Genomic DNA, 25,592 nt, shown 5'->3' on the forward strand with positions numbered 1-25,592 from the left:
GGTAAAAGATTATATTAAGTGAATAATATGCTAAAGTTCATATCGCTCCGTGTTCTATTTCTTTGTAACTTTGAATCAAATTACCCGTTTTTTTTTACTTTTTAAGTTCGTCAAGTTCATAATAAGTGCGTGTACAGACTGGTGTCGTTGTTGAGTCAGTCTGCTTAATACCTGTTCACTCAATGTCAGTTTTTTAATTTGCCTTCAACTACATAGCGGAAAGGTATATTAAATTTAACTAAATTTTATCAGTAAAGTACGGCTTCTATCGGTTCAGATAAGCAGTTGCGACCCGTGACTGCTATTTCTGATTGAATCCGGCACGTGTCAAGGCCACCATTTATTGTTATTATTATCATACTTATTGTGCAAATTATTTGGCCTATCTGCATTGTTCAAGGCGTCATATTTGATTAATTGCCTACTTTACCAACGATAACCGTAAACGCATAATGTCCCAAAATATTGATCTCCTTTCTGCAGAGCTAAATAAGTGGACAAAAAATATGCTCGTTGACTACATTGTTACGCAATCTTTACCTGTTGGTGTTATATTTAGTGAAGAATTGTCACTATTTTTAAAAAATTCTTCTTCTAACCCGATAACGATTTCACCTGAAAATCCAATAAATGTAGCCTCCATTCTACAATCTGTTGTCGAAGAGCTCAAATCTGTGGCACTCAGTAATTCTAAATTACATGACAAATTGAACCGTCTCAATATGTCAACAAGTGGTACCTTTGCTTCCAAATCGAATGCAGAACCCAAAAATTTGCCAATAATTACTGTTCACCCGAAGCTGGATGCGGATTCTCGTCCCAGACAGCCCGGAATCCAATTGACCAATAATCAGCCTTCGGCCTCAAAACCAAGATTCATCGTCGGTTCTCATAAAAACTCGTCCTCTAAGCTGTCTTCAGTTCCCGTGGGGAAACATGCTGATATTTTTGTCTCGAGACTTGATCCATGCGTTACGTCTACCATGCTTGAATCTGAATTATTCAATAATTACTCAGAAGTGACCATTAATAAAATGGTAACAAGACACCCATCATACTCCTCATTCCACGTACGCTTGCCTGCGGAGAAGCTTGATGAGGTCCTCGAACCTGCATTCTGGCCTGATGGCGTAATGGTCAAACGCTTCTGGGGTCGTCTTACCCCTGAGATGATTCTAAATTCCACTCCAAAAAACTAATATCTTCATGTTCGTCTATCTCTACTCCTACTGTTGATGTACACGGAAATAACTTTAATAATATAGATTATTATCTATGTAGTGATTTATGTACTTGTAACCGCGTTCTCTTAGGTTATTACCAATATTGTCGGGGTCTAAGAACCAATTGCTCATTCAGCATCGATGATATTGATGATGGCCTAGATGCCCTAAAAAATGTAAAGTCAGTAGGCCCAGATGGCTTATCAGGTATTTTCTTGTACAATATTAAATCTTCACTATGTTTTCCACTGTGGCTACTTTTTAGGCGTTCCATTGATTGTGGAGTTTTCCCATCTATCCTTAAGATTAGCTCTGTCACTTCTATATTTAAATCGGGTGATAAAAACGATGTCAAAAATTATAGACCAGTTTCAATTTTGTGCCACATATCCAAACTTTTCGAACAACTGGTATTGAGAAATATTCAATCTTCTGTTAATTCAATTCTAATCGACGAACAGTATGGGTTCAGACCTGGTCGCTCGACCACTATGAATTTAATGGTATTTAACAACTTTGTTATGGAGGCTGTTGAAAAGCACATCCAAGTAGACGTTATTTACACAGACTTTGCAAAAGCCTTTGATAGAGTTGACCATGGCTACCTAATTGATGCTCTATACAAGTCCGGGTTTGGCGAACCACTGCTGTCGTGGTTCAAGTCCTATCTATCCGACCGAGTTCAATGGGTTAAAGTATTCGGCTGTAAATCTTCCATCTCTAAAGTCTCTTCTGGAGTTCCTCAGGGAGGACATCTATCCCCGATCTTGTTTTCACTGTATGTAAATGGCATCAAAGGGGTTATCAAAAATTGTGAATTTCTCATGTTTGCTGATGACTTAAAACTTTTTAGGAAAATTGAAAACATATCTGACTGCTCTGCGCTCCAGAAGGACCTAAACAACATGGTTGCATGGTTTAATACTATTGGTTTGCAGTTTAATGTGAATAAATGTCATTCCATGTCATTTTTTAAACACCGCTCCTCTATCAGTTATACGTATGCAATCAACGGTTCTAAAGTGACATCTATCAGTAGTAAGAAAGATTTAGGTATTATTTTTAATACTGACCTGAATTTTCACTCTCATATTGAAATGTTATGTTGCAAAGCTATAAAAACGCTTGGGTTCGTAATACGTACTTCGAAAGAGTTAAATTTATATTCTTCTCGGAAAACAATCTATTTCTCCTTGGTCCGTTCCTTATTAGATTATGCATCTGTCCTATGGGACCCTTATACGTTAGCGGACTCCTGTCAATTAGAACGCGTTCAGAGACGATTCCTATCTTGCGAAGCTTTTACATGAAAAATAAAACATCCTCCCCATGACTACTCTATAGTTATGCAGGAATTAGGTCTCGTCTCATTAGCAGACAGGAGAGTTAACACCAACGTAGAGATTTTGAAAAAACTTGTGGATGGTCGCTTTGATGCTCCCACACTTCTTGTATTGGTCAATTTCAAGGTCCCTTCCCGCACTATTCGACACCATGTCCCATTCTTAGTTTCTACGCACACTACAAATTATGGCAAAAATAATCCTATTGATCGCATGATGCGGCAGGTCAATGAGAGTACCATTTACCATAATATATTTTTTTAACATTATTTTTTTGTCCACTTTACTATTACTAATTTATATTACCTGTTATTATTATTATTACTATTATTGAACTATTATCATATTAAAACTTATATAGTATCTGAATGTGTATTGTCCTGTGTTAAATTGTTGTAAAGGGCTTTGCCCGTAAATATATATAAATATTAGTAAATATTGAATCAAAACAACACATGAGTTTGGTTATCAAGTGAGTATTACATTTTTAGGTTTGTTTAATAACTAAATGTATACGTATTAACTAAAAATATGTTTTTTTAGGGAAAGAGCTAAGAACGTATCAATGTCTCTGGTGCAACATTTCAATGCATTTTTCGACCCGATCGCCGAAATTTACCACCTCACAATTGGTAAAAGAATATATTGATTCAAAACAACACATGAGTTTGGTTATCAAATGAGAACTAAATTTTAAGGTTTGTTTAAAAATTAAATGTATATGCGTAAACTAAAAAAAAATGTTTTTTTTAGGAAAAGAGCTAAGAATGTATCATTGTCTCTGGTACAACATTTCAATGCATTTTTCGACCCGATCGTCGAAACTTACCATCTCACATTTGGTAAATGATTATATTGATTCAAAACAATACAAAAGTTTGGTAATCGAGTGAGTATTAAATTTTTAGGTTTGTTTAAAAACAAAATGTACATGCATAAAATAAATAAATGTTTTTTTAGGGAAAGAGCTAAGAACGTATCATTGTCTCCGGTACAACATTTAAATGCATTTTTTGACCCGATCGTCGAAATTTACCATCTCACATTTAGTAAATGATTATATTGATTCAAAACAACACAAAAGTTTAGTAATCGAGTGAGTATTACATTTTTAGGTTTGTAATGAGTTGTTTTCGGTTTTAAATCGATTTTCTATTTTTTCTAATTACATTAAGTAAACGTCGTTTTCTGTAAAATCATGTTTTGTTTCAGAACAACATCATATATAATGTAATAGTTAAGTCGATGTCTATTTATCGTTTTATTATTAGCACTTTTCTCTTTTTCTGTTGGACTATGTGTTTGCTGTGTTAAAAATTAATATAATGCTTATAATTATTTTTACACCTGCAATCGTTAGACCATCGCCTCCGGCAATTGTTGTTTTCACCGCCTTTGACAATTTCTAATCGTCGCGAGGAGAACGGGAGGACGGGGGGTCTCCAGGTTTCCAGGTTTCCAGGTGTCCCCATACATACAAAATCTACCTACTTTCACCAACACACAAATGGTAAATGAATATATTGATTCAAAACAACACATGAGTTTGGTTATCAAGTGAGTACTAAATTTTTAGGTTTGTTTAAAAATAAAATGTATTTGCATAAACTAAATAAATGTTTTATTAGGGAAAGAGCTAAGAACGTATCATTGTCTCCGGTGCAACATTTAAATGCATTTTTTGACCCGATCGTCGAAATTTACCATCTCACATTTGGTAAATGATTATATTGATTCAAAACAACACAAAAGTTTAGTAGTCGAGTGAGTATTACATTTTTAGGTTTGTTTAAAAATAAAATGTATATGCATAAACTAAAAAAATGTTTTTTTAGGAAAAGCGCTAAGAATGTTTCATTGTCTCTGGTACAACATTTCAATGCATTTTTCGACCCGATCGTCGAAATTTAACACCTCACAATTGGTAAAAGAATATATTGATTTAAAACAACAAATGAGTTTGTTTATCAAGTGAGAACTAAATTTTTAGGTTTGTTTGAAAATTAAAAGTATATGCGTAAACTAAAAAAAAATGTTTTTTTTAGGGAAAGAGCTAAGAATGAATCATTGTCTCTGGTGCAACGATTCAATGCATTTTTCGACCCGATCGTCGAAATTCACCAACACACAATTGGTAAATGAATATATTGATTCAAAACAACACATGAGTTTGGTTATCAAGTGAATACTAAATTTTTAGGTTTGTTTAAAAATAAAATGTATATGCATAAACTAAAAAAATATTTTTTTAGGGAAAGAGCTAAGAACGTATCATTGTCTCCGGTACAACATTTAAATGCATTTTTTGACCCGATCGTCGAAATTTATCATCTCACATTTAGTAAATGATTATATTGATTCAAAACACCACAAAAGTTTAGTAATCGAGTGAGTATTACATTTTTAGGTTTATTTAATAATTAAATGTATACGTATTAACTAAAAAAATGTTTTTTTAGGGAAAGAGCTAAAAACGTATCATTGTCTCTGGTACAACATTTCAATGCATTTTTCGACCCGATCGTCGAAATTCACCAACACACAATTGGTAAATGAATATATTGATTCAAAACAACACAAAAGTTTAGTAATCGAGTGAGTATTAAATTTGTAGGTTTGTTTAAAAATAAAATGTACATGCATAAACTAAATAAGTGTTTTTTTAGGGAAAGAGCTAAGAACGTATCATTGTCTCCGGTACAACATTTAGATGCATTTTTTGACCCGATCGTCGAAATTTACCATCTCACATTTAGTAAATGATTATATTGATTCAAAACAACACAAAAGTTTAGTAATCGAGTGAGTATTACATTTTTAGGTTTGTTTAATAATTAAATGTATACGTATTAACTAAAAAAATGTTTTTTTAGGGAAAGAGCTAAGAACGTATCATTGTCTCCGGTACAACATTTAAATGCATTTTTTGACCCGATCGTCGAAATTCACCATCTCACATTTAGTAAATGATTATATTGATTCAAAACAACACATAAGTTTGGTTATCAAGTGAGTACTAAAAAAAATTATTTTTTTAGGGAAAGAGCTAAGAATGTATCATTGTCTCTGGTGCAACATTTCAATGCATTTTTCGACCCGATCGTCGAAGTTTACCAGTAGGTAGATTTTGTATGTATGGGGACACCTGGAAACCTGGAAACCTGGAGACCCCCCGTCCTCCCGTTCTCCTCGCGACGATTAGAAATTGTCAAAGGCGGTGAAAACAACAATTGCCGGAGGCGATGGTCTAACGATTGCAGGTGTAAAAATAATTATAGGCATTATATTAATTTTTAACACAGCAAACACATAGTCCAACAGAAAAAGAGAAAAGTGCTAATAATAAAACGATAAATAGATATCGACTTAACTATTACATTATATATGATGTTGTTCTGAAACAAAACATGATTTTACAGAAAACGACGTTTACTTAATGTAATTAGAAAAAATAGAAAATCGATTTAAAACCGAAAACAACTCATTACAAACGAATTAAGTTTAGTTTTAATCATTTTGGCACAGTTAACACATATTATTCCAATGGAAAAAGGGGAAAATGCGAAAAAATGATAATTAGACATCGACTATATTACAATATATATTAAAAGGTGCTTTGAAACAAAACATGATTTTACAGTAAAACGAAAGTATCGTTTACCTAATGTAAGTAGAAAAAATAGAAAGACGAGTAAAACCGAAATCAACCCATTAAAAATAAATTAAGCTTAGTTTTAATAAACAACAAACAAGTTAAGAAAATAATACATAGGGAAAAGGGCGTAACAGGTGGGGTTCTATGGGTCTAGAGAGTATAAATACGGAGTAGAATTCAGCTTACGATTAAGTACTGTCGAACGGTTATCATAGTGCAACACATAATATCCAAAATGTTTTCCTGTGATAAGTGTGAAAAATCGTTTTCATTTAAACATGGTTTAACGCGTCACCAGAAAGCCCACGATGGTGTAAGGTTTTCTTGCCGGTTATGCTCAGCGTCGTACGTTCAAAAGAATGATTTGTCCAACCACGTGCAGAACAAACACCGTAAGTAAAATTTTTTTTAAAAATAGCGAAAAGTAAATAAAAACTAATCTAAGATCGATTTAATTAAAGATCTGGTCAAACACGGTATCGATTACAAGGAGGCAATGGGTATGGTGATAAACGAACCGTTAACAATCGGTAAGTCATAACAATAAAGATATACACTAATAACACATTACGTTAGGAAACAACCAATTAGTAATACTATAATTTGGTCATTAGATAATGCGGCGGGGCCATCCAGACCAGCGAATTCGGATAACAAAAGAACCAATTGTTCCACAGGCGATAACTCGGCTAAATTGAAACGCATGAAAAAAACAAGACTCATGACAGTTAATACTCCTGGCTTTATGGAAATTGGAACGGCTCTAAAAGATAACATTCGATGGTTTTACCGGAAAAACGTTGAACATGAGATTAGTTATAGAAAGTTTCTAGATTGTATTAAAGGTGAGCTAACCGATACGCTACAGCAGTGTGTACGAGCAAATCCAATTAAGTTCAACCTTAAGTTGGAGGCCACATACAACATCCCACACCAAGATAACTCCGCTGAAAACAGATCATTTAAAACGAAAGCCACCGAACTGTTTGAAGACACAGACATAGAAGCAGTCATCGAAGAAGCTTTTAATATCCTACTCACAGAAGAAGAGGGGTATACCGAGAAAGGAAGCGGATTTTCACTTATGGCAATCGACGGTCTCCTTCTAGGTGTATACAAGTACACACCACTCGGTGGATCGTCATACATTCCCCTACCTGCAGACATACGATCCAAATACGCTGTCGTTAACCCTCAAAACCACGACAACAGGTGCTTTAAATGGGCAATATTAGCCAAACGGGTTAACGGAGTGCACAAAGAAAGGATTGGGATAAAATACACATCAATCGAAGACCACTACGATTTCTCAGGTATATCATACCCGACGCCGCTAAAGGACATTAAGATATTTGAGAAAACAAATCCAACCGTTAGCGTTAATGTGTTTGGGCTAAAAACGTGTCACGAAAACAACACAATTAAACACATAGTATATCCATTACGCGTTGTCCAAGAAGAAAAAAATGACCACCACGACCTACTTATTGTAACAAACAAAGAGGGCGATTGCCATTATACATGTATAAGGAACTTTAGTGCATTAATTCAGAGCCAACAAACGAAAAACTGCGCAAAAATGATTCATTGTAAGCGGTGTTTTACTGGGTTCAATTTTATACCAAAGATCCACAAGCCACACGGGCGTGAAGCACTGGATCTACATAAAAAAATCTGCGGCGAGCACAAACCAGCACTTCCACTCATGCCTGAACCGGGGTCAAAACTAAAATTCGAATCATGGGAGAAGACCCAAAGAGTCCCTTTTGCCATTTACGCAGACTTCGAAAGCCTTTTAGTGAAATCTGAAGACCACATGGGTGAGAATACTCAAGTTCTACACGAACATAAGGCTATGAGCTATGCATTTGTCGTCAAAGCTGCAGATAACATACCAAAAGAATTGTTAGATGCATACAATATCAGACAGTCGCTAGTCTTGTTCCGAGGGACAAAAGATTCAGGGCCGAACGAGGTGGCTAGTCGGTTTTTAGAAGACGTGTCCAAGGAAGCTGAAAAAATTGCAGACTTGCTGAAAACAAACGTCCCCATCAAGATGAGCGAAGAGCAGACCTCCATACACATGGCCAAAACTCGGTGTGACCTCTGCAAAAATCCGTTTACCAAAGAAAACCTAAAAACCGCCGACCACGATCATCTTACTGGGGATTTCCGACAAACGCTGTGTAACAAGTGTAACTTAAAACTTAAAACGGTGAATTTCGTTCCCTGTTTTTTTCACAACTTAAGTTCTTATGATTCACATTACCTCATAAAACAGCTTGGAAACACAGACAAAAGGATTTCCGTTATACCGAACACAGAAGAACAGTTTATTTCATTTTCAAAATATGTTACAAACACTTTTTCTGTACGGTTCGTCGACAGCTTTCGGTTTATGGGATCAAGTTTGGCTGCCCTGACTACCAATTTACGAAAATGTGACATGGGGTTATTCAAGGAAACAACCAAGACATTTGCCGGATGTGATTTGAGCCTGGTTACTCAAAAATCTTTTTACCCATACTCTTACACGTGTGACTGGGATAGGTTAGAAGAAACAAAGCTTCCGCCTAAAGACGCATTCTTTAACGAGCTAACCGAATCGCATATAGGTCAAAACGATTACGACCATGCTGTGAGAGTGTGGGATTATTTCAAATGCAAAACTTTGGGAGAATACTCAGACATTTATTTAAAAATTGATACTGTAATTTTATGCGACGTTTTTGAAGCTTTCCGTGACTTATGCATGAGAACGTACAAATTGGACCCCTGTCATTACTACACTGCCCCTGGACTCAGCTTTCAGTCAATGCTGATGTACACAGGTATAGAGCTGGAGCTTCTAAGTGATTATGAGATGATGTTATTTTTTGAACGAGGTATTCGGGGAGGAATGACATTCTCGACTATGAAATATGCTAAGGCTAACAACCGAAAGACGCCTGGATACGATCCGAATAAACCTGACAGCTGGATTCTTTATCAAGATGTCAACAATTTATACGGATGGAGCCTTTCCCAGAATATGCCCCACTCTGGATTTCAATGGTTGGATGAGGACCCCGAGACATCCCTTAGGAGACTTGAAGATTTGGATGAAAAATCTCCAACAGGGCTGGTATTTGAAGTGGATATAACATACCCAAAACATCTACACGATGAGCATAACGAGCTTCCCTTCTTACCAGAAACCAAATGCCCGCCGGGGTCAAAAATAAAAAAACTGCTCACAACGTTTGACAAAAAGACTAATTACGTTGTCCACTACCTAAACCTTAAACAAGCGATCGCCAACGGACTGCGTGTCGAAAAGGTAAGATTAATAATAATAATAACAGCACAAATAAGTCATTAATTTTAACGGGGTTTTAGGTACACAGAGTGTTAAAATTCAATCAATCGGCTTGGCTGGCACCATATATAGAATTGAATACTAAATTGAGACAAAAAGCATCCAATGACTTTGAAAAAGACTTTTTCAAACTTATGAATAACTCCGTATTTGGTGAGTAACCAAAAAATATCAGTCGGTAATTAGAATAATTATTAATTTTAGCATGATATTCAAATTAGGTAAAATGATGGAACGAATGCGGTTACGCATGAATATGGAGTTGGTCAATTCCCCAAAAAGAGCCGCTAAACTTATTAAAAAACATAATTTTAAGAATTGCACCACGTATGGGGAAAATTTAGCCGCCATCTCCTTTGATAATAAAATCATAAATTTCTGCAAACCTATCTATGTCGGCTTCGCGGTACTAGAAATTAGCAAGACGTTAATGTTCGAATTTCATTATAACGTCATTAAGAGATATTTTAAGGACCGCGTACACATAATATACGGTGATACAGGTAAGAAACCGATTATAAAATAATGCTGGTTAATCATTTGTTTTGTATACATAAATTATAATAAGTATTATTATTTTAGATTCTCTCGTCTACTTAGTTAGGACTGAAGATTTTTATGCTGAGGTGTCGGCGAACCCTGATTTACTCAAATGGTTCGATACCTCTAATCTTCCCCACAATCATCCAGCCTATTCTATCGCTAAGAAAAAAATCCCCGGACTGTTTTCTGACGAGACCAACGGGTTAACTATCTATGAGTTTATCAGTCTCAGACCAAAAACATATGCTTTTGAAAAGGAGTCAGTGGATGCACAGAGGACGGATGAAAAAATTAAAGCGAAGGGCATCAAAGGTCACGTGGTAAAACATCACCTGACAATGGAAGACTTTAAAACCTGCCTGTTTTTGGAAGAAGAAGATACAATTGATAATGCTAAGGCCACAGCTCGGACACACGGGAGAGCCGTACTCCAACACATTCACGAACAGGGGACCGCCGCGGCCGCCGCAGCCACCGTCAATACACCCGTCAAGTACCCTACGTACACACCTTATAGGGAGAATATTTCTATACGGTCATTTCAACATGATATAAAAACAATAAAAACAATGAAAATGACACTTAATTGGCACGATGACAAACGTTTTATTTTACCTGATAGAATTCATACGCTCGCTCACGGCCATTACAAATTAACGTGAGTAACCTTTTACATGACCGCTATATATATATATATATATATATATAATACTATAGATACTTAATGATTTATTTATTTATATTTACAGTGAGCAGCAACCCGGTAGTGATGATGAAGAAATGAATGAGACGAGGTGATCGACTACCTACTCCGTTTTCATTAACAATTTAACAAACGGAATAACACCATTTAAATAAACAATAACGTACTTTTCATTATATTATTACTTGTATTATTATTGTAATTATTTTGTGTGTTTATTACCTAACAAACATGTGAAGTGTCTTGTAAATATTAATCATTAATGTTCCAAAAATAATAATGTATTATAACTGTTCACCAAACAATAATATTATTACTATCATGTTTAATGGTAATATACGATATTGTAGTTAACCATACTCTAAGTCATTATTGTTATTTTTAGTATTAGTAGATGAAGTAGTAATAAAGTTAAAACAAATAAATATAAAGAAAACTAGTTATTTCGTTTATAATTATGTCATTATTATTATTATAAAAACATATTGTTGACGTTATTTTATTATAAAATATATATATATATATATATATATATATATATGTTTAAAAAAAAAAAAAAAAAAATATAAAAATAAAACATACAAATATTACTATAAAATTGGGTTTTAATATGTACATAGTAAACAATAACAGATAAATCAAATAAAATTAAATAAAAAAAAAAAAAATACATACATAAGAAATCAACATAAGTTAATAGACTAATTAATGAGTCTATTAAATAGGTGGAATATTATATTATGTGAGGGGACATTGGAAAAATGTTCTTCCACGGCAAAAACATCTGACTGGCTTAGCCAGAGTTGCAGTCTAGCACCGCATCCCTCACACGTCTTAAATTGGGATAATTCATGAATTAACCTGATTTTATTGGGTATTTCCCGGGTAGCCGAAACCACACGCACAAAATTAGCCTCAGGATTGAGGCACGTCGATCTCTCCGTATTACATACGAACATAGACCGACGCGTTACCCTCCCTGAGGGTAAGATTATGCGCATGGTCGTCTCCCGGTAATTATCCCATATAAAATTGTTTTGCCATCGATTGAGGAAAAACAAAATCTCCTCCATCGAGTAACAAAAAAAATTAGCTCGCACCAGGTCCCCCGTATTAAACCCAACCGAAGCCATTGTATAATAAAAAATATACCTGAGCGTCCTGTAGCGTATTCGGCGGTAATACAGGACTGGGTCACCGCACGCTAGAGCTCGACTTGCATCCAATGGCCAGGTATTTGAGTATAGTGACCTTAGGGTCGTATAAGCTGCGGAGTCGGGCCCGTGCATGATGTGAAATATGACAGCTGCAAACGACGCACGTTCGCTCACCGACCACCGATCTCGGAACAAGTAGGCGCCCGGCCACGGAAAGTCTTCCAAAGAAACTTCAGCTGAACGTATCCTCCTCTCCATATCACCGCTATAATCCATGAAATAGTCCATATCTCCATCGGTAATGGGCACTAAAAAATATTAAAAACAAATTATAAATTTGATTTTTGTAGTTTAGTAAGAAATATAGGAAACGAACAACCAATATTTAGTGATAAAATTAGATTTTTTTAGGTAGAACGGTGGAAAATATAATTTAAATAAATACCTTCAGATTCATCGGTGTCGTACTCCTCTTCTTCCTCCTCCTCCTCCTCCTCTTCCTCACTGGTTTCTTCCTCGGTATCGTCCTCAGCGGACTCGGTTTCATAGTCCAGATATGTAAATGGATCGCGAAGTATGCCGTCTGAACCACGCAGACCGAAGCCGCCGTCGGGCAAACCGAACGCTTCAACAAACTCTTCGCGAGCCGAAAGCGTTACCTCCAGCTCCTCGTTTTCACCCGCGGTTGAACACTTATCAATAAATACTTTAGGTTGCATTTTGCAGATGTGTGCGGTCGATGACACAAAAAATAATACTTCGATCGAGCTGAACATTTGCAACTGATAAATGTACACTAATCGAACGGTATTTATGCCCAACTAAAGAACTCTTAAAAGGCTTCACTAGCCGAAAAAAAAAGGAGGTATCGATCAAGGGAAGTATATTTAATATCCACTTATACTAATAATAATTAAACACACATCAGGTATAATATAATAACATATAGTTTTATTTCAAAAAATAGTGCAATTTTATATATACAATTATGAATAACACGAGTGAACCAAACTATGTAGTAACAAGTCATAATATTAAGACATTCGTAGAATCGATTACTATAATCGGTGACCCGCGCGACTTATTATATAATATTATCCAAACACCATTTTCTTAATAATAAACCTCTATAAAATGTACATTGTGTTGAAACCGAATTAATATGAAAAAGACAACAAGGATATGGATCTTGTGTGGTTGACCATTCGTCTAGGCGTGGACATAAAAAGTCTTCCATGTTAATTATTTCCCGGTCCGAAAGAAACTCGAGTAAAATTGTTCGTTTTTGCAATCCCTTTACATAAATTATTTGAAACGGTAGAGCCTTAAGTATAGTCGGTATGTCGCTGCTATCGACGTCGCCAACGTCCAGTGGTATTTTATGATAGTGTTTTTCAAGCCAGCGATTGACACCTCGGGACTTTGGATCTTGGGCCATCCAAGACGAATATTTAAATATCCAATGACCAAAACTTAGATTTTCAATGCATATTACAGATAATTCTTTAATCAGGTATTTAGAATCAGGTAGTCCGCTGAGGACGATACCGAGGAAGAAACCAGTGAGGAAGAGGAGGAGGAGGAGGAGGAAGAAGAGGAGTACGACACCGATGAATCTGAAGGTATTTATTTAAATTATATTTTCCACCGTTCTACCTAAAAAAATCTAATTTTATCACTAAATATTGGTTGTTCGTTTCCTATATTTCTTACTAAACTACAAAAATCAAATTTATAATTTGTTTTTAATATTTTTTAGTGCCCATTACCGATGGAGATATGGACTATTTCATGGATTATAGCGGTGATATGGAGAGGAGGATACGTTCAGCTGAAGTTTCTTTGGAAGACTTTCCGTGGCCGGGCGCCTACTTGTTCCGAGATCGGTGGTCGGTGAGCGAACGTGCGTCGTTTGCAGCTGTCATATTTCACATCATGCACGGGCCCGACTCCGCAGCTTATACGACCCTAAGGTCACTATACTCAAATACCTGGCCATTGGATGCAAGTCGAGCTCTAGCGTGCGGTGACCCAGTCCTGTATTACCGCCGAATACGCTACAGGACGCTCAGGTATATTTTTTATTATACAATGGCTTCGGTTGGGTTTAATACGGGGGACCTGGTGCGAGCTAATTTTTTTTGTTACTCGATGGAGGAGATTTTGTTTTTCCTCAATCGATGGCAAAACAATTTTATATGGGATAATTACCGGGAGACGACCATGCGCATAATCTTACCCTCAGGGAGGGTAACGCGTCGGTCTATGTTCGTATGTAATACGGAGAGATCGACGTGCCTCAATCCTGAGGCTAATTTTGTGCGTGTGGTTTCGGCTACCCGGGAAATACCCAATAAAATCAGGTTAATTCATGAATTATCCCAATTTAAGACGTGTGAGGGATGCGGTGCTAGACTGCAACTCTGGCTAAGCCAGTCAGATGTTTTTGCCGTGGAAGAACATTTTTCCAATGTCCCCTCACATAATATAATATTCCACCTATTTAATAGACTCATTAATTAGTCTATTAACTTATGTTGATTTCTTATGTATGTATTTTTTTTTTTTTTATTTAATTTTATTTGATTTATCTGTTATTGTTTACTATGTACATATTAAAACCCAATTTTATAGTAATATTTGTATGTTTTATTTTTATATTTTTTTTTTTTTTTTTTTAAACATATATATATATATATATATATATATATATATTTTATAATAAAATAACGTCAACAATATGTTTTTATAATAATAATAATGACATAATTATAAACGAAATAACTAGTTTTCTTTATATTTATTTGTTTTAACTTTATTACTACTTCATCTACTAATACTAAAAATAACAATAATGACTTAGAGTATGGTTAACTACAATATCGTATATTACCATTAAACATGATAGTAATAATATTATTGTTTGGTGAACAGTTATAATACATTATTATTTTTGGAACATTAATGATTAATATTTACAAGACACTTCACATGTTTGTTAGGTAATAAACACACAAAATAATTACAATAATAATACAAGTAATAATATAATGAAAAGTACGTTATTGTTTATTTAAATGGTGTTATTCCGTTTGTTAAATTGTTAATGAAAACGGAGTAGGTAGTCGATCACCTCGTCTCATTCATTTCTTCATCATCACTACCGGGTTGCTGCTCACTGTAAATATAAATAAATAAATCATTAAGTATCTATAGTATTATATATATATATATATATATATATAGCGGTCATGTAAAAGGTTACTCACGTTAATTTGTAATGGCCGTGAGCGAGCGTATGAATTCTATCAGGTAAAATAAAACGTTTGTCATCGTGCCAATTAAGTGTCATTTTCATTGTTTTTATTGTTTTTATATCATGTTGAAATGACCGTATAGAAATATTCTCCCTATAAGGTGTGTACGTAGGGTACTTGACGGGTGTATTGACGGTGGCTGCGGCGGCCGCGGCGGTCCCCTGTTCGTGAATGTGTTGGAGTACGGCTCTCCCGTGTGTCCGAGCTGTGGCCTTAGCATTATCAATTGTATCTTCTTCTTCCAAAAACAGGCAGGTTTTAAAGTCTTCCATTGTCAGGTGATGTTTTACCACGTGACCTTTGATGCCCTTCGCTTTAATTTTTTCATCCGTCCTCTGTGCATCCACTGACTCCTTTTCAAAAGCATATGTTTTTGGTCTGAGACTGATAAACTCATAGATAGTTAACCCGTTGGTCTCGTCAGAAAACAGTCCGGGGATTTTTTTCTTAGCGATAGAATAGGCTGGATGATTGTGGGGAAGATTAGAGGTATCGAACCATTTGAGTAAATCAGGGTTCGCCGACACCTCAGCATAAAAATCTTCAGTCCTAACTAAGTAGACGAGAGAATCTAAAATAATAATACTTATTATAATTTATGTATACAAAACAAATGATTAACCAGCATTATTTTATAATCGGTTTCTTACCTGTATCACCGTATATTATGTGTACGCGGTCCTTAAAATATCTCTTAATGACGTTATAATGAAATTCGAACATTAACGTCTTGCTAATTTCTAGTACCGCGAAGCCGACATAGATAGGTTTGCAGAAATTTATGATTTTATTATCAAAGGAGATGGCGGCTAAATTTTCCCCATACGTGGTGCAATTCTTAAAATTATGTTTTTTAATAAGTTTAGCGGCTCTTTTTGGGGAATTGACCAACTCCATATTCATGCGTAACCGCATTCGTTCCATCATTTTACCTAATTTGAATATCATGCTAAAATTAATAATTATTCTAATTACCGACTGATATTTTTTGGTTACTCACCAAATACGGAGTTATTCATAAGTTTGAAAAAGTCTTTTTCAAAGTCATTGGATGCTTTTTGTCTCAATTTAGTATTCAATTCTATATATGGTGCCAGCCAAGCCGATTGATTGAATTTTAACACTCTGTGTACCTAAAACCCCGTTAAAATTAATGACTTATTTGTGCTGTTATTATTATTATTAATCTTACCTTTTCGACACGCAGTCCGTTGGCGATCGCTTGTTTAAGGTTTAGGTAGTGGACAACGTAATTAGTCTTTTTGTCAAACGTTGTGAGCAGTTTTTTTATTTTTGACCCCGGCGGGCATTTGGTTTCTGGTAAGAAGGGAAGCTCGTTATGCTCATCGTGTAGATGTTTTGGGTATGTTATATCCACTTCAAATACCAGCCCTGTTGGAGATTTTTCATCCAAATCTTCAAGTCTCCTAAGGGATGTCTCGGGGTCCTCATCCAACCATTGAAATCCAGAGTGGGGCATATTCTGGGAAAGGCTCCATCCGTATAAATTGTTGACATCTTGATAAAGAATCCAGCTGTCAGGTTTATTCGGATCGTATCCAGGCGTCTTTCGGTTGTTAGCCTTAGCATATTTCATAGTCGAGAATGTCATTCCTCCCCGAATACCTCGTTCAAAAAATAACATCATCTCATAATCACTTAGAAGCTCCAGCTCTATACCTGTGTACATCAGCATTGACTGAAAGCTGAGTCCAGGGGCAGTGTAGTAATGACAGGGGTCCAATTTGTACGTTCTCATGCATAAGTCACGGAAAGCTTCAAAAACGTCGCATAAAATTACAGTATCAATTTTTAAATAAATGTCTGAGTATTCTCCCAAAGTTTTGCATTTGAAATAATCCCACACTCTCACAGCATGGTCGTAATCGTTTTGACCTATATGCGATTCGGTTAGCTCGTTAAAGAATGCGTCTTTCGGCGGAAGCTTTGTTTCTTCTAACCTATCCCAGTCACACGTGTAAGAGTATGGGTAAAAAGATTTTTGAGTAACCAGGCTCAAATCACATCCGGCAAATGTCTTGGTTGTTTCCTTGAATAACCCCATGTCACATTTTCGTAAATTGGTAGTCAGGGCAGCCAAACTTGATCCCATAAACCGAAAGCTGTCGACGAACCGTACAGAAAAAGTGTTTGTAACATATTTTGAAAATGAAATAAACTGTTCTTCTGTGTTCGGTATAACGGAAATCCTTTTGTCTGTGTTTCCAAGCTTTTTTAATGAGGTAATGTGAATCATAAGAACTTAAGTTGTGAAAAAAACAGGGGACGAAATTCACCGTTTTAAGTTTTAAGTTACACTTGTTACACAGCGTTTGTCGGAAATCCCCCGTAAGATGATCGTGGTCGGCGGTTTTTAGGTTTTCTTTGGTGAACGGACACTTGCAGAGGTCACACAGAGTTTTGGCCATGTGTATAGAGGTTTGCTCTTCGCTCATCATGATGGGGACGTTTGTTTTCAGCAAGTCTGCAATTTTTTCGGCTTCCTTGGACACGTCTTCTAAAAACCGACTAGCCACCTCGTTCGGCCCTGAATCTTTTGTCCCTCGGAACAAGACTAGCGACTGTCTGATATTGTATGCATCTAACAATTCTTTTGGTATGTTATCTGCAGCTTTGACGACAAATGCATAGCTCATAGCCTTATGTTCGTGTAGAACTTGAGTATTCTCACCCATGTGGTCTTCAGATTTCACTAAAAGGCTTTCGAAGTCTGCGTAAATGGCAAAAGGGACTCTTTGGGTCTTCTCCCATGATTCGAATTTTAGTTTTGACCCCGGTTCAGGCATGAGTGGAAGTGCTGGTTTGTGCTCGCCGCAGATTTTTTTATGTAGATCCAGTGCTTCACGCCCGTGTGGCTTGTGGATCTTTGGTATAAAATTGAACCCAGTAAAACACCGCTTACAATGAATCATTTTTGCGCAGTTTTTCGTTTGTTGGCTCTGAATTAATGCACTAAAGTTCCTTATACATGTATAATGGCAATCGCCCTCTTTGTTTGTTACAATAAGTAGGTCGTGGTGGTCATTTTTTTCTTCTTGGACAACGCGTAATGGATATACTATGTGTTTAATTGTGTTGTTTTCGTGACACGCTTTTAGCCCAAACACATTAACGCTAACGGTTGGATTTGTTTTCTCAAATATCTTAATGTCCTTTAGCGGCGTCGGGTATGATATACCTGAGAAATCGTAGTGGTCTTCGATTGATGTGTATTTTGTCCCAATCCTTTCTTTGTGCACTCCGTTAACCCGTTTGGCTAATATTGCCCATTTAAAGCACCTGTTGTCGTGGTTTTGAGGGTTAACGACAGCGTATTTGGATCGTATGTCTGCAGGTAGGGGAATGTATGACGATCCACCGAGTGGTGTGTACTTGTATACACCTAGAAGGAGACCGTCGATTGCCATAAGTGAAAATCCGCTTCCTTTCTCGGTATACCCCTCTTCTTCTGTGAGTAGGATATTAAAAGCTTCTTCGATGACTGCTTCTATGTCTGTGTCTTCAAACAGTTCGGTGGCTTTCGTTTTAAATGATCTGTTTTCAGCGGAGTTATCTTGGTGTGGGATGTTGTATGTGGCCTCCAACTTAAGGTTGAACTTAATTGGATTTGCTCGTACACACTGCTGTAGCGTATCGGTTAGCTCACCTTTAATACAATCTAGAAACTTTCTATAACTAATCTCATGTTCAACGTTTTTCCGGTAAAACCATCGAATGTTATCTTTTAGAGCCGCTCCAATTTCCATAAAGCCAGGAGTATTAACTGTCATGAGTCTTGTTTTTTTCATGCGTTTCAATTTAGCCGAGTTATCGCCTGTGGAACAATTGGTTCTTTTGTTATCCGAATTCGCTGGTCTGGAAGGCCCCGCCGCATTATCTAATGACCAAATTATAGTATTACTAATTGGTTGTTTCCTAACGTAATGTGTTATTAGTGTATATCTTTATTGTTATGACTTACCGATTGTTAACGGTTCGTTTATCACCATACCCATTGCCTCCTTGTAATCGATACCGTGTTTGACCAGATCTTTAATTAAATCGATCTTAGATTAGTTTTTATTTACTTTTCGCTATTTTTAAAAAAAATTTTACTTACGGTGTTTGTTCTGCACGTGGTTGGACAAATCATTCTTTTGAACGTACGACGCTGAGCATAACCGGCAAGAAAACCTTACACCATCGTGGGCCTTCTGGTGACGCGTTAAACCATGTTTAAATGAAAACGATTTTTCACACTTATCACAGGAAAACATTTTGGATATTATGTGTTGCACTATGATAACCGTTCGACAGTACTTAATCGTAAGCTGAATTCTACTCCGTATTTATACTCTCTAGACCCATAGAACCCCACCTGTTACGCCCTTTTCCCTATGTATTATTTGCTTAACTTGTTTGTTGTTTATTAAAACTAAGCTTAATTTATTTTTAATGGGTTGATTTCGGTTTTACTCGTCTTTCTATTTTTTCTACTTACATTAGGTAAACGATACTTTCGTTTTACTGTAAAATCATGTTTTGTTTCAAAGCACCTTTTAATATATATTGTAATATAGTCGATGTCTAATTATCATTTTTTCGCATTTGCCCCTTTTTCCATTGGAATAATATGTGTTAACTGTGCCAAAATGATTAAAACTAAACTTAATTCGTTTGTAATGAGTTGTTTTCGGTTTTAAATCGATTTTCTATTTTTTCTAATTACATTAAGTAAACGTCGTTTTCTGTAAAATCATGTTTTGTTTCAGAACAACATCATATATAATGTAATAGTTAAGTCGATGTCTATTTATCGTTTTATTATTAGCACTTTTCTCTTTTTCTGTTGGACTATGTGTTTGCTGTGTTAAAAATTAATATAATGCTTATAATTATTTTTACACCTGCAATCGTTAGACCATCGCCTCCGGCAATTGTTGTTTTCACCGCCTTTGACAATTTCTAATCGTCGCGAGGAGAACGGGAGGACGGGGGGTCTCCAGGTTTCCAGGTTTCCAGGTGTCCCCATACATACAAAATCTACCTACTTTCACCAACACACAAATGGTAAATGAATATATTGATTCAAAACAACACATGAGTTTGGTTATCAAGTGAGTACTAAATTTTTAGGTTTGTTTAAAAATAAAATGTATTTGCATAAACTAAATAAATGTTTTATTAGGGAAAGAGCTAAGAACGTATCATTGTCTCCGGTGCAACATTTAAATGCATTTTTTGACCCGATCGTCGAAATTTACCATCTCACATTTGGTAAATGATTACATTGATTCAAAACAACACAAAAGTTTAGTAGTCGAGTGAGTATTACATTTTTAGGTTTGTTTAAAAATTAAATGTATATGCATAAACTAAAAAAATGTTTTTTTAGGAAAAGCGCTAAGAATGTTTCATTGTCTCTGGTACAACATTTCAATGCATTTTTCGACCCGATCGTCGAAATTTACCATCTCACATTTGGTTAATGACTATATTGATTCAAATCAACACAAAAGTTTGGTTATCAAGTGAGCATTAAGTTTTTAGGTTTGTTTAATAATTAAATTCATACGTATTAACTAAAAATATGTTTTTTTAGGGAAAGAGCTAAGAACGTATCTTTGTCTCCGGTACAACATTTCAATGCATTTTTTGACCCGATCGTCGAAATTTACCATTTCACAATTGGTAAATGATTATATTGATTCAAAACAACACATCAGTTTGGTTATTAAGTGAGTATTGAATTTTTAGGTTTGTTTAAAAATTAAATGTATATGCATAAACTAAAAAAAAATGTTTTTTTTAGGGAAAGAGCTAAGAATGAATCATTGTCTCTGGTGCAACGATTCAATGCATTTTTCGACCCGATCGTCGAAATTTACCATCTCACATTTGGTAAATGAATATATTGATTCAAAACAACACATGAGTTTGGTTATCAAGTGAGTACTAAATTTTTAGGTTTGTTTAAAAATAAAATGTATATGCATAAACTAAAAAAATATTTTTTTAGGGAAAGAGCTAAGAACGTATCATTGTCTCCGGTACAACATTTAAATGCATTTTTTGACCCGATCGTCGAAATTTATCATCTCACATTTAGTAAATGATTATATTGATTCAAAACACCACAAAAGTTTAGTAATCGAGTGAGTATTACATTTTTAGGTTTATTTAATAATTAAATGTATACGTATTAACTAAAAAAATGTTTTTTTAGGGAAAGAGCTAAAAACGTATCATTGTCTCTGGTACAACATTTCAATGCATTTTTTGCCCGATCGTCGAAATTTACCATCTCACATTTGGTAAATGATTATATTGATTCAAAACAACACAAAAGTTTAGTAATCGAGTGAGTATTAAATTTGTAGGTTTGTTTAAAAATAAAATGTATATGCATAAACTAAATAAATGTTTTTTTAGGGAAAGAGCTAAGAACGTATCATTGTCTCCGGTACAACATTTAAATGCATTTTTTGACCCGATCGTCGAAATTTACCATCTCACATTTAGTAAATTATTATATTGATTCAAAACAACACAAAAGTTTAGTAATCGAGTGAGTATTACATTTTTAGGTTTGTTTAAAAATTAAATGTATATGCATAAACTAAAAAAAATGTTTTTTTAGGAAAAGCGCTAAGAATGTATCATTGTCTCTGGTGCAACATTTCAATGCATTTTTCGACCCGATCGTCGAAATTCACCAACACACAATTAGTAAATGAATATATTGATTCAAAACAACACATGAGTTTGGTTATCAAGTGATTACTAAATTTTTAGGTTTGTTTAAAAATAAAATGTATATGCATAAACTAAAAAAATATTTTTTTCGGGAAAGAGCTAAGAACGTATCATTGTCTCCGGTACAACATTTAAATGCATTTTTTGACCCGATCGTCGAAATTTACCATCTCACATTTGGTAAATTATTATATTGATTCAAAACAACACAAATGTTTAGTAATCGAGTGAGTATTACATTTTTAGGTTTGTTTAAAAATTAAATGTATATGCATAAACTAAAAAAATATTTTTTTAGGAAAAGCGCTAAGAATGTTTCATTGTCTCTGGTACAACATTTCAATGCATTTTTCGACCCGATCATCGAAATTTACCACCTCACAATTGGTAAAAGAATATATTGATTTAAAACAACAAATGAGTTTGGTTATCAAGTGAGAACTAAATTTTTAGGTTTGTTTGAAAACTAAAAGTATATGCGTAAACTAAAAAAAAATGTTTTTTTTAGGGAAAGAGCTAAGAATGTATCATTGTCTCTGGTGCAACATTTCAATGCATTTTTCGACCCGATCGTCGAAATTCACCAACACACAATTGGTAAAAGAATATATTGATTTAAAACAACAAATGAGTTTGGTTATCAAGTGAGAACTAAATTTTTAGGTTTGTTTGAAAACTAAAAGTATATGCGTAAACTAAAAAAAAATGTTTTTTTTAGGGAAAGAGCTAAGAATGTATCATTGTCTCTGGTGCAACATTTCAATGCATTTTTCGACCCGATCGTCGAAATTCACCAACACACAATTGGTAAATGAATATATTGATACAAAACAACACATGAGTTTGGTTATCAAGTGAGTACTAAATTTTTAGGTTTGTTTAAAAATAAAATGTATATGCATAAACTAAAAAAATATTTTTTTCGGGAAAGAGCTAAGAACGTATCGTTGTCTCCGGTACAACATTTAAATGCATTTTTTGACCCGATCGTCGAAATTTACCATTTCACAATTGGTAAATGATTATATTGATTCAAAACAACACATCAGTTTGGTTATTAAGTGAGTATTGAATTTTTAGGTTTGTTTAAAAATTAAATGTATATGCATAAACTAAAAAAAATGTTTTTTTTAGGGAAAGAGCTAAGAATGAATCATTGTCTCTGGTGCAACGATTCAATGCATTTTTCGACCCGATCGTCGAAATTTACCATCTCACATTTGGTAAATGAATATATTGATTCAAAACAACACATGAGTTTGGTTATCAAGTGAGTACTAAATTTGTAGGTTTGTTTAAAAATAAAATGTATATGTATAAACTAAATAAATGTTTTTTTAGGGAAAGAGCTAAGAACGTATCATTGTCTCCGGTACAACATTTAAATGCATTTTTTGACCCGATCGTCGAAATTTACCATCTCACATTTAGTAAATGATTATATAGATTCAAAACAACACATAAGTTTGGTTATCAAGTGAGTACTAAAAAAAAATATTTTTTTAGGGAAAGTGCTAAGAACGTATCATTGTCTCCGGTACAACATTTAAATGCATTTTTTGACCCGATCGTCGAAATTTACCATCTCACATTTAGTAAATGATTATATTGATTCAAAACAACACAAAAGTTTAGTAATCGAGTGAGTATTACATTTTTAGGTTTGTTAAATAATTAAATGTATACGTATTAACTAAAAAAATGTTTTTTTAGGGAAAGAGCTAAAAACTTATAATTGTCTCTGGTACAACATTTCAATGCATTTTTCGACCCGATCGTCGAAATTTACCATCTCACATTTGGTAAATTATTATATTGAATCAAAACAACACAAAAGTTTAGTAATCGAGTGAGTATTACATTTTTAGGTTTGTTTAAAAATTAAATGTATATGCATAAACTAAAAAAATGTTTTTTTAGGAAAAGCGCTAAGAATGTTTCATTGTCTCTGGTACAACATTTCAATGCATTTTTTGACCCGATCGTCGAAATTTACCATCTCACATTTGGAAAAATGTTTATATTGATTCAAAACAACACAAAAGTTTGGTAATCGAGTGAGTATTAAATTTTTAGGTTTGTTTAAAAATTAAATGTATATGCATAAACTAAAAAAATGTTTTTTTAGGAAAAGCGCTAAGAATGTTTCATTGTCTCTGGTACAACATTTCAATGCATTTTTCGACCCGATCGTCGAAATTTAACACCTCACAATTGGTAAAAGAATATATTGATTTAAAACAACAAATGAGTTTGGTTATCAAGTGAGAACTAAATTTTTAGGTTTGTTTGAAAATTAAAAGTATATGCGTAGAGTAAAAAAAAAAGTTTTATTTAGGGAAAGAGCTAAGAATGTATCATTGTCTCTGGTGCAACATTTCAATGCATTTTTCGACCCGATCGTCGAAATTCACCAACACACAATTGGTAAATGAATAAATTGATTCAAAACAACACATGAGTTTGGTTATCAAGTGAGTACTAAATTTTTAGGTTTGTTTAAAAATAAAATGTATATGCATAAACTAAAAAAATATTTTTTTAGGGAAAGAGCTAAGAACGTATCATTGTCTCCGGTACAACATTTAAATGCATTTTTTGACCCGATCGTCGAAATTTACCATCTCACATTTAGTAAATGATTATATTGATTCATAACAACACAAAAGTTTAGTAATCGAGTGAGTATTACATTTTTAGGTTTATTTAATAATTAAATGTATACGTATTAACTAAAAAAATGTTTTTTTAGGGAAAGAGCTAAAAACGTATCATTGTCTCTGGTACAACATTTCAATGCATTTTTCGACCCGATCGTCGAAATTTACCATCTCACATTTGGTAAATGACTATATTGATTCAAAACAACACAAAAGTTTAGTAATCGAGTGAGTATTAAATTTGTAGGTTTGTTTAAAAATAAAATGTACATGCATAAACTAAATAAATGTTTTTTTAGGGAAAGAGCTAAGAACGTATCATTGTCTCCGGTACAACATTTAAATGCATTTTTTGACCCGATCGTCGAAATTTACCATCTCACATTTAGTAAATGATTATGATGATTCAAAACAACACATAAGTTTGGTTATCAAGTGAGTACTAAAAAAAAATATTTTTTTAGGGAAAGAGCTAAGGATGTATCATTGTCTCTGGTGCAACATTTCAATGCATTTTTCGACCCGATCGTCGAAATTCACCAACACACAATTGGTAAATGAATATATTGATTCAAAACAACACATGAGTTTGGTTATCAAGTGAGTACTAAATTTTTAGGTTTGTTTAAAAATAAAATGTATATGCATAAACTAAAAAAATATTTTTTTCGGGAAAGAGCTAAGAACGTATCATTGTCTCCGGTACAACATTTAAATGCATTTTTTGACCCGATCGTCGAAATTTACCATCTCACATTTGGTAAATTATTATATTGATTCAAAACAACACAAATGTTTAGTAATCGAGTGAGTATTACATTTTTAGGTTTGTTTAAAAATTAAATGTATATGCATAAACTAAAAAAATGTTTTTTTA

General features: G+C 34.4%; 4 protein-coding genes across 4 annotated transcripts; 2 read left to right on the top strand and 2 right to left on the bottom strand.

Moving 5' to 3' along the window:
* The first annotated feature begins 8,526 nt into the window (after nt 1–8,526).
* On the top strand, nt 8,527–9,740 carry LOC126845390 (uncharacterized). Its single transcript, XM_050584044.1, has 2 exons — nt 8,527–9,540; nt 9,600–9,740. The coding sequence occupies exons 1-2, from the start codon at nt 8,620–8,622 to the stop codon at nt 9,738–9,740; spliced, it is 1,062 nt and encodes a 353-aa protein (XP_050440001.1). The 5' UTR covers nt 8,527–8,619.
* Nucleotides 9,741–9,844: 104 nt separating this feature from the next.
* Nucleotides 9,845–10,920, top strand: LOC126845391 (uncharacterized). Its single transcript, XM_050584045.1, has 4 exons — nt 9,845–10,082; nt 10,162–10,500; nt 10,633–10,780; nt 10,872–10,920. The coding sequence occupies exons 1-4, from the start codon at nt 10,010–10,012 to the stop codon at nt 10,918–10,920; spliced, it is 609 nt and encodes a 202-aa protein (XP_050440002.1). The 5' UTR covers nt 9,845–10,009.
* Nucleotides 10,921–15,111: 4,191 nt separating this feature from the next.
* Nucleotides 15,112–16,187, bottom strand: LOC126845392 (uncharacterized). Its single transcript, XM_050584046.1, has 4 exons — nt 15,950–16,187; nt 15,532–15,870; nt 15,252–15,399; nt 15,112–15,160 (listed from the first exon to the last, which is right to left on the bottom strand). The coding sequence occupies exons 1-4, from the start codon at nt 16,020–16,022 to the stop codon at nt 15,112–15,114; spliced, it is 609 nt and encodes a 202-aa protein (XP_050440003.1). The 5' UTR covers nt 16,023–16,187.
* A 104-nt stretch (nt 16,188–16,291) lies between these two features.
* LOC126845394 (uncharacterized) lies at nt 16,292–16,980 on the bottom strand. The gene is made up of 2 exons (XM_050584047.1): nt 16,492–16,980; nt 16,292–16,432 (listed from the first exon to the last, which is right to left on the bottom strand). Exons 1-2 carry the CDS (start codon nt 16,945–16,947, stop codon nt 16,292–16,294), a joined length of 597 nt encoding a protein of 198 aa, XP_050440004.1. The 5' UTR covers nt 16,948–16,980.
* Nucleotides 16,981–25,592: the final 8,612 nt, after the last annotated feature.

This window comes from Adelges cooleyi, unplaced genomic scaffold (assembly GCF_023614345.1).
Source record: "Adelges cooleyi isolate 19-005CV unplaced genomic scaffold, UGA_ACOO_1.1 ACOO_flye_CR_arks_rails_tigmint_CR_PRNA_784, whole genome shotgun sequence".
NCBI classification, from domain to species: domain Eukaryota; kingdom Metazoa; phylum Arthropoda; class Insecta; order Hemiptera; family Adelgidae; genus Adelges; species Adelges cooleyi.

What these genes read in the sequence shown, in the direction of transcription:
- LOC126845391 (XM_050584045.1), top strand. Translation starts at nt 10,010, where the DNA reads ATGTTCGAATTTCATTATAACGTCATTAAGAGATATTTTAAGGACCGC. An exon ending in CCTGTTTTTGGAAGAAGAAG is followed by an intron (nt 10,501 to 10,632) that starts ATACAATTGATA and finishes CTACGTACACAC; the next exon opens with CTTATAGGGAGAATATTTCT. An exon ending in CACGGCCATTACAAATTAAC is followed by an intron (nt 10,781 to 10,871) that starts GTGAGTAACCTT and finishes TTATATTTACAG; the next exon opens with TGAGCAGCAACCCGGTAGTG.
- LOC126845390 (XM_050584044.1), top strand. Translation starts at nt 8,620, where the DNA reads ATGGGATCAAGTTTGGCTGCCCTGACTACCAATTTACGAAAATGTGAC. An exon ending in ACGGACTGCGTGTCGAAAAG is followed by an intron (nt 9,541 to 9,599) that starts GTAAGATTAATA and finishes ACGGGGTTTTAG; the next exon opens with GTACACAGAGTGTTAAAATT.
- LOC126845392 (XM_050584046.1), bottom strand. Translation starts at nt 16,022, where the DNA reads ATGTTCGAATTTCATTATAACGTCATTAAGAGATATTTTAAGGACCGC. An exon ending in CATAATATACGGTGATACAG is followed by an intron (nt 15,871 to 15,949) that starts GTAAGAAACCGA and finishes TTATTATTTTAG; the next exon opens with ATTCTCTCGTCTACTTAGTT. An exon ending in CCTGTTTTTGGAAGAAGAAG is followed by an intron (nt 15,400 to 15,531) that starts ATACAATTGATA and finishes CTACGTACACAC; the next exon opens with CTTATAGGGAGAATATTTCT.
- LOC126845394 (XM_050584047.1), bottom strand. Translation starts at nt 16,947, where the DNA reads ATGATGTTATTTTTTGAACGAGGTATTCGGGGAGGAATGACATTCTCG. An exon ending in ACGGACTGCGTGTCGAAAAG is followed by an intron (nt 16,433 to 16,491) that starts GTAAGATTAATA and finishes ACGGGGTTTTAG; the next exon opens with GTACACAGAGTGTTAAAATT.